Source organism: Eleginops maclovinus, chromosome 20, assembly GCF_036324505.1.
Source record: "Eleginops maclovinus isolate JMC-PN-2008 ecotype Puerto Natales chromosome 20, JC_Emac_rtc_rv5, whole genome shotgun sequence".
Taxonomy (NCBI): Eukaryota; Metazoa; Chordata; class Actinopteri; order Perciformes; family Eleginopidae; genus Eleginops; species Eleginops maclovinus.
This window is the reverse complement of record NC_086368.1, coordinates 21,498,381-21,507,665: the sequence shown is the minus strand read 5'-3', so window position 1 is coordinate 21,507,665 and position 9,285 is coordinate 21,498,381. Positions and strand designations below refer to the sequence as shown.

The 9,285-nt window shown below is 39.3% G+C and overlaps 1 protein-coding gene across 2 annotated transcripts in view; it reads right to left on the bottom strand.

The window, feature by feature from the left end:
• Positions 1–3,590: 3,590 nt before the first annotated feature.
• The window catches only part of dlgap4b (discs, large (Drosophila) homolog-associated protein 4b), a 92,136-nt gene continuing 86,441 nt past the window's right edge, over positions 3,591–9,285 (bottom strand). Inside the window, exons 11-13 of one of the 2 annotated variants that reach the window (XM_063910726.1) lie at positions 8,077–8,168; positions 6,101–6,308; positions 3,591–5,223 (exon numbers count right to left, since the gene is read on the bottom strand). In XM_063910726.1, coding sequence (XP_063766796.1) covers positions 5,180–5,223; positions 6,101–6,308; positions 8,077–8,168 — 344 coding nt within the window. In that variant the 3' untranslated portion in view covers positions 3,591–5,179. The remainder of the gene's footprint in view (positions 5,224–6,100; positions 6,309–8,076; positions 8,169–9,285) is intronic. The other variant, XM_063910725.1, reaches the window with a different exon arrangement.

The window sequence follows — 9,285 nt, the reverse complement described above, 5'->3', positions numbered from 1 at the left end:
GCGCCAGCTCTTTGCCAATCTTGACAGTCGCAGCTGAAATGATCCCGCCTCATCAACAGCTGTCAGCCAATCACGGACCTCCATTGTGCCTCCTGGAAAGCCTTTAGCCAATCAGGGCGCTCCGTCAGACAGCAGACAGGGCTCTGTGTAAATGTGACTGACGGGAGAACCATTTCATTCAAAGTAAAGCGCAGTCATTGAAACAATGTTATTTTCCTCGACTCGGTTGAAACGCCACGGTTACATCGACACAAGCCTTTGAATAAATGCAACTGTAGGGATCTTTAATAACCATTGAGGTCATTTTTTGCTATGTGCGGGAAGACAGCCACACAGTGTTGTGAAGAGGCTTTACGTAACGTTGAGCAAAATGTGCTTGTTACATAAATCATAAACGTCGAAAGCTTCGACTGGTGGCCACAGTTCATAACACAATTAACCACGCTATTTCGATTCAAACTGTCTTGGGCCATTTCTGATGTGATATTCAGACATCAGTTCTACAGTTGGTTTGACGCTAGGTTTGTGAGGCAAATGTGTCTTGGATGCGTTTATTCATGAGGGAGAATCCCAGGGCTAAATAAGCGGGAGAGTTCAGATTTCAGAAAATAGTAAGTTACTGCACGATAGCCTGATTCGAAACAGCAATGTACCTGTAACGAGGTTATAATTTGCTTTTCGACCAAATTAGCATGTTGTGTTTTTTTGTTTTTTTCCATCTGAGGCTTCAAAAGGGAGGGCCAAGCAAAATAAAAAAAGGCATTTGATTGAGACAGTTTTGGAGTGATAATTCAAATCTAGCAGGTTTATTATACAATTATATATAATGTTTGGGCTCCTTACAATCTTTGAATGAATATGAAAAAAATGTTGTTATAAGCAAGCTTCTAAACAGTAAAAATAATACAACCATGATTATCTTTTTGAGAAAGTATTGTGTGCATTTTATTGAATGTTTCGTCTCTCCATTATACATTTTAACAACCTTGAAATAGTATAAATAGATCTACAGCTTTGTAAAAGATGAAGATTTTCAGTCTGGTGTATTTACAGAAGACAACTTTAAGAAGCACAGGGGCGAGAAATGCAATTCAATTCAAAGTGTTCAATATCAATAAACCCTTTTTCTCAGCATTGCACATATACTTCAAATGTTATTTCATGAATAACAAACCTCCTCACTCACAACTTTGTCTCAAACATTACACATCTTTTATACTAAACCCCCACAACTCTAACATACATACAGCCTATAGAGTATTATACTGAACACATCCTAGACTTTAAAATATGTGCTTGCTTCATAAAATATTTGTTCTAGTATTTTAACATACACTTTTTTGCTTTAACACATCTCTCGTGGTACGAGCTATGCCCCTCACCCCTTTCCAAGTTTTATGCCCTAAGTGGAACAAAGCACAGATGCTAATGAGCTGGGCCTATTTTTGCAACAGGCCTTTGGAGTATGGGAGTGGATTCACTGAGGTATACTCTCTTCCAGGGATTAAACTCTCTCTCTCTTCTCTTGTAGCCTCTACTGATCAAGCTTTTTTCAGCCCTGGAATGCAGAAAATACATTAAGAAAATGTTTACTTCATAATGTGTGATGTGAGAGAAAAAAAGTAACACATTAAAAGGTACATTGGTATCACAGAATATATGTTACAATTTGGACCATAGTCACATTATAAATGATGAATTTGATTTGTTCTTGCTTAACATTTAAACTTTTTTCTCTTGCATTTATGGATAATAACATATTGTACCAACTTCAGTTTTCGTGGTTGAAGAAGACACATTAGGCTATAGAGTGCAGCTGAAAACAAGCGTTAACAATCCTTTTGACTTTTTAAAATGAAGATTTACCAAACAAGACTGCAGTTTAGACTTTCAAAGGCCAAATCCATCAAATTTAGGAGGAACCACTATCGCCCTTAAATCAATGGCTTTACACCAACATCAACCCACTTCCCTCCCCCCACAGTGCAGCCATTTGGATCATGGATAACCTTTCCCAGGAAATAGACCTAGGTGTGTCCCAGTGATATCTGTGTGTATTGAAGTGAAACCTTGTTTGAATGTATGAATCTATTCTCTCTCAGTATAACACTGACATCTCCTGGCATTCTACACATCCAAGTTTTAGCGGTCTGGCAAAAGCATTGCCTTTCAGTTTGTGATGGTTAGATTGAAGGAAAGCTTTCTATGGTCTCCTTTACTTAACTACTTTACTTATTACTTATAGCACATCGTGTTTGATCTGCATTCAAGTTTGGAAGACCTAGGCTTTTGTGTGAGGAAGGGACAGCACAGTCCATAGTATTGACCTGACAATGTGGCAAATAACGAAACAATGTTCAAATGTTAAAAATATTCTGGAGATTTAAATTTAGTATTCCAATATATTGCTTTTAAGATAGTTGGTACACAAATTCAAGACTTAGTCATTTTAACAACTGAATATTTATATAGCATTTTCCCAAATTGGTGAAACTGGAAGGAACCTACGTTGACAACACAAAGCTTATTTCAGATAAAAACAACTTGTCAGACACAACTTTTTCCTGGCAGTCAGAAATTAAATCATGTAAACGACTGAATTCAAGTCACACAAAAGGCCTTCAGGTGCTAACGATGCAATTCACCCCACTAAAACAGAGTTGGGGGTGGGGGGCATTGACAGCAACCAGGGAACAGACTATTGACACCCCTGAGCCATTTTCCTTGCTGAGAGTCATCCCCAGCTGGCAAACACAACAGACAAACAAAAGGCCTGCCATCAAGAGAAAGCTCTTGCCAAGATAGAGAGAGAATAGTGGTCATCAGGCTTTTTCAATTCAAAGCCCCAGGCTGCATTTCTGGGTCACAGTGGGTGATGATTGCAGCGGCCAAAGCTATGCGACTGCACTAGTTTAACATAGCTAATTAGGTAAGGGAAGTTAGATTTGCTTAGCAATTGGATGTGACCGAACAAGTGCAGGATAGGTAAGGCAAGTCAGGATGGACTTTTTGTCTGGATGTGTACTTCTAGTGTGAAATCCTAAAGAGTGTCTATGTGAATAAGTCATGAACTAAGAGGCCTCTTTGTTTTTGAAAACTGGCTTCAAATGAGACAGAGGAGTCTGTATATACATGTAATCCACACAATGTGTCCTCTTAATGCAAAACAGGACAGGGCTGAATGTTGTTTTATGAGTATGCCTTTTCATTGTATGCATAGTGTACTCCAATGTATTGTATTTTGGGTTGAAATGTAATCACTGTTGCCCCCTAGAGGTCAGAAATGAAACATTTGAAGATGTTAGTGTCCAGGCTGAAAAGGGGAGGGGTCACTATCAAGCAGTCTCAGTATTGTTGTAGTGCTGGGCAGTTGTTGCCTGGCATGAGCATCAAAATGTTAGACCTGTATTACGTGTGGTGCTGCGGCTACGCTTCACTTTATTTTCATTGTTGAACTCTGCTGCTGAGATTTAAATACAGTATGTCAGATGAATGTAAAACGGTGTATTCATCTTTGGCTTTGCCTTCTTCCGTACAAAATAAAACATAAAAAACAAGCAGCATTTAATAAATGATGAAAACACAAAGACTAATGTATGTAATGCTTTAATTAAATATATTTTCTTGGAATAAAAAAAAGTGCAGGTACTTTGAATGACGTTCAATAAGGGGGGAAAAAAAATCATGGAACGTATATTCATTTAGAAGAGTGATTCGAGGCAAAATAAATCAAAAGACTTATAGAAACATAGTATAAAAATAACAGCGAGACCCTTATGAAAAATACCATAATTTTATCCTGCATGCTCAGCCTGCTGCATTACTTGAATAAAAGCCCTACATTAATTTAAGATGTATGAGTTGAATGCTAAGTGAGGTTAATAAAAGCACTTAAAGAAGCTATTTAACAACCAGATGGACCAAGTCCTGACTGAGATATTTACGAATCTGAATTTACAGCACAAACATGAAAAAAAGTAAATAGGGATTTTTAAAAAGCGTTGAACAAAAAATAAAAATCAGCATTATTGTGGCCGCTGACGTTCTGATTAAAATAGAGACCCTCATGATAAGTCATCGTTTTCTTGTGACGTGCTTTCATTTAAAACAATTGATAAAACTAAACCTCATAGATCTTTTAAAATCTTTGACACAAGAACATTTTGGAGGACACACACAAGTGCTAATTATTAGGAAATATATAAATAACCCTTAAAATCTGAAAGTCAACTTCATCATACCAAAAATATTCATAATTATCAGATCTAAATGGATTTTTATACAAAACAAAAGGATGAGTAAATTAAACAAATAAATACAAGGAAGACATACATAGGTGAGAGTTTGTAGTGTGTGTAATTGCAGTGAACATAATGTGCGCAGTGTGTGTGTGTGTGTGTGTTGTGTGTTTGTGATGGCCACAGGGCGGTGTTGTGCAAAGCTACAAGATGGCCTATGATCTGGGAAGAGAGGAGGACGATGAGAGACAGAAGAGCATTAATGTTTGCCTTCTGTCCACTTAATAAATCTTATAGCCAAGATAGAGGAACGTTTAAAACAGTCTTCATATAGATTCATTAGGATATAATTGTCATTATAACAATACCTTCATTAACAATTTTATGATATCAAGAGTAGGAACAAGAAATGACAAAATCAGCTGAGGTTTTCAATGGCAGCCTCAAATGAGGAGTCACGCGCTTCAAAGTCTGTCGAGTCTAGTAATTTTCCTTTTCTTTATGTTATAAGAGCTTGAAGCCACCAGGACCAGCCTATAACTGTATAAGTATGTGTCAAAAATGCCCAAATCCAACCCCCCCACCCCCGAATCTCTGGGAATTTCATCTCTCCTCTCCACACCTCCATCCATATTTACTCAGAGTAGCTCAGGTGCATTGCAAAAGTTTCCTCCCATTTTTCCAGGTTTTTCAGCGACTTATCTGTCCTTTGATCCGACCAAAATTGCTATCTCAGTCTCTCTCAGAGGCGAGTCTGAGCCTCAGGGACATAGATTTCGATGCTGTCCGCACTCTCTGTTGCGGAGTTCTGGCGAAACGAGGCAGCCTTTTTTGCAGCCAGTAGACGCTTGCGAGCCTCGTGTCTCTGCTTCTCTGCAGAAGCCGAAGAAGAGATGGACGCAGAGTCTGCGCTCTTCTCACGGCCCAGCGATGGTCGTCCCTTACCTGGCTTCTTTGAAGCCGGAGCGGTCTCCTTCTCCTCGTCCTGTAGTGTTGGGAGTAATGAAACACGACAGACAAAGGAGGAGAAAGAGGCAGAGAGAGAGAGAGAGCAAAGTACGAAACAAGGAGAGAAAAAGACAGTGAGTGATTGTAATGTGGAAACTGTCTTAAACAGCTTCAATTAGCCTGGGCAGGTTTGGCAGACAGGACTTTGACAAGGACAATGCTTATCTTTTTCATTAAGGCTTGAAATAAAATGCAGTGGTTTCAGGTTTCAAACAGAAAAACACAAAAGACACCTGATAAAAACAGGGAAATATCTGAGAAAAAACAGTCATTAACGTGACAATTTTTGAAGACATGAAATGGTAACATGAATTAATGGCCACATTGGATCAAACTAAAAGCACAATTAAGGGGGTCACAAGACACACAGTCAATGCACTTGCATTGCAAAACAACATAAAGCAAGAGCAACACTACGAATCCATGAACCAACACTCACATAAACATATAAAGACAATCACAGACAAGAGAGAGAGAGCGCGAGAGAGAGAGAGAGAAAGAGAAACAAGGACAGTCACACAAACACAAACCAAGACATTTAAACAGAGAAGAAGCAAAGACTGCATTCTGTCACATGAGCCAGTACATCTTAGCCATGCTCCACTGCAACCAGCATACCAGTAAGTGATGCATGCATGCTCAAAGCAGGGCTTTACATTTAAAAACACACCAACGACAGCCCTCTTTGAGATATATTTTTCCATGCATGCCTAAAGGGATCTCTCTGGCCCCTTTGTGTTATAGTGGGCGCCCTGTTAGAGTTCATCCCACGCAGGGGGTAGGAAGTAAAAAAAGAGTGGGAGAAATGGTGGTGGTGGTGGGAGGAGAGAGGCCGGTATCGGCGGCTTTCCTACCCCAGCCAGCGCACTGGGCAGCAGGGGTGGGAAGTACCTTCCGCTCAGGGGGCAACTGGGCAGCTGCAGACGGCACGGGCTGCCAGTCATTGGACTTGAGATGGTAGAGCTCATCAAACTTGAGGCTGATATCCTCGATGGAGAGCTGCAGCAGGTCCCAGAAACCTGCCAGATCCTGGGCTGTCGGCCGTGGATTGGCATTCACATTCTGTTGACACAGTCAATGTTGCAGTGGAGAATATATGTAAGAGTGTAGAGTAAACAGCATCACAGTTAATTCAAGAGCAAAACTAATCTCACACAGGCCAGTAGGTAGTGAAAACCAATGTCTCATCTTTGAAAGTGAGCTGTAAAATACTTGTCCTGTCTATTTAACTGCTTTTTTTGGGCTGCACTGTTTGCATACTGTATTGGAGTAAAAACAACATTTGACACTCAGCATATTTAATGGCTGTTTGGCCCTGAGGTACCAGAAAAACAAAACACTCTACTTTCAATGCATCCAAGGTCATCGCGAGCCGGAACAGATCAGCAACGTCATGAAAAGAGCTATCATTAAAAAACATTTTTGTTGAGAATATTTAGCTAGTAAAAACTAGGCCATATCTCCAAAAATACTTTGTCCTAGATGTGTCCATAAAGTAAGAATGGAGGCGGGGGGTGGGGTATCCATGGGGAAGCTTTTGTGGGTCACCAAAACCAACCATCCAAAATTTCTCTGATCCTGTTTTGAAAAACATCATTTTTTATCATCCATTTTGCAGCTAGGGCTATGTGAAGAGGCTAGTGCCACCACAGAAAGAGAAGCCAACACCAAGCCAACAGAGAAAAACCTAAATTAGTAACTGATTTAATCTAAAGGTAAATTAATTGCAACAAAATGTCATCCTATTACTGTACGTTATGTCTGCACTTTATCACCTACATGCTGTATATGTCATCAAGTGTTTCCCTTTGTCACCACCAGAGGAAGCTATTGCACAGCTCTTTTGTCCATGTCAGGATCAAAAAAAGGATGACAACAGAGCTGTGTCCTTTTTGGTAAAGTAAGCCTGCACTTAAAGGCAGAGTAATTATAAAGGGACATTAAGTATTTTATAATGTCAGCATAAAGAAATGCACCCAGTGTCCTGTAAAGATATAAACAGATTAAACCCCTTGTTTACGAACATCTGTTTGTAAATCGTGCAGTTTATAATGCTATTACTATTCATACTCTTTCTTATTCATGATGCTGCATTCACGGCTGTGATGTCCAGTTTTTAATTCAGAAAAACTCAAATGTACAACGTTACTATCATGCAAACAACCCTGTGAAGTTACTAAAATGGTAGAGCAATTATACATTTTATATTGCTCGTTGCAAATCAGCAAATACAATTCCATATTGACACAAGTAAAAGGAGACTGCATACTGGGCAGAAATACTCATTATATAAATATTGTTGTGTTACTAATGCTAAAGATGGTCTTGCACTATTTCATTGTTATTCTGTTATTTCTTTCACTATTTTTATTGATTTTATATTCTCTCTCTCTCTATATGAATATAAAACTCTGTACATACTGTATATTTATATATTTATGTTGCATTGTTGGAGGAGCCTATGTTTTTCATTGCCATATCTACACTGCAGCTTCTGTGCATATGACAATAAATCCTTTGAATTGAATTTGAAATAATTTCTTCGCAGTAAAACTAACAGTTATTGTTTCATGCACTGCTGGTTGGCTACAATTGGTATTAGGCCACTTCCAGTAAAACACATCACACCAGAGAAATTGCTTAGTGGCTTATTATAAGCTCCTTGTATTTTGTGCTTGTGGGGCACAATTACTTGTTCGGTGTAGGCGTCATACGTTGTGAATCACTGCTTTTCCCACACTTTGTTTTGTGTTAAAGCCTTACCGTGAATCAGGGAAAGCATTTTTAACAGAAGACATTGCGTTTGGTCAAAGAAAGGCTATATACGCACCAAGTTTTGTTCACACAGTCCCCGGAACTGCTGGAACTTCTGGGAAATAAGGAGCTGGGCACATCCTACTGCACTGCGAACCTTCCCCAGCACTGACAAGAGAACCAGAAGATACACACATTTTGATTCAGGAATTTGTGATGATTATTTATCTCCTATGGATGATACATAAACCCAGTCTTTTCAGCTGGAGTCAGGGTCAGAAATTAAGTTTTCTACACTGATTTTGCAGGTCACAGAACACTTACGTACTCTGTCTGTCAATACAGAAATCAATGCAAAAATATATGAATCGCTATATTTTTAACCATGACTAATTTTTACTCATAAATTGCTTTCAAAAAGGGTATTTCTTAATATAAGGTACACCTATATTCACCTACCTGGTAACGGATGACCTGACGTTTTTACCTGCTACACACAACATTAACGGTGGCACAAGCTAATTTATTGCCCTGGCTATAGTGGTGTACAAACAAAAAACATGTCGATATCAACAGTCCAGCAACAGCCTCAACTATTCCATCCTGCAAATGGCTGTGATGTGGTGCTAAGCAAAAGATTACTGTAGGTGTTTAGACAGTTAGATGTACCTTGGAATGTAATGCCTAACTAACTCCACAGGGTGGCAAGAAGAGGATTACAGTGTATTGGATAATGTTATCCTCTTTAAAAAGGCATCTAAGCTTCTATTTATACACTGTCTGTCAGCATTCAGCGCTTGTCTGTTCCTGTATCAAATATAGGCCAAACAGCTGCCCAGACAAAATTGGGACTCTGAACTGATCACTGGATTGTAAAGTTTTGGCTATAGGATTATACTGTGGTGAGACCCAGCTCTGCAGGACAGATTTGCATACATGTTTTAATACCGACAACTTTACGTAAAAAAAACCAAACACATATGGGCTCCCAAAGACACACAGAGCCTTTTTCCTACAGTGATGGGCCTCTGATAAGAACTGAGCATCAAAAGCCTTACTGCTGTTTATTTGTTTGTGTACATACAGTGTATATGTGCTTGTTGCTGAGGCAGAAGCACTAATCTAATCTGGAGGTTTAATCAGTTCCAGAGTAGATTTGTGTAATGCTGGGGATTACAGGCATGCTTGTGTGTGGTAACCCCAGGTATTACTGCCTCATCCCCTCCATGCTGAGTATGTCTGATAGAGTGATTGTAGGCGGAACTCAAAAAGAGAGCAGGGCTCT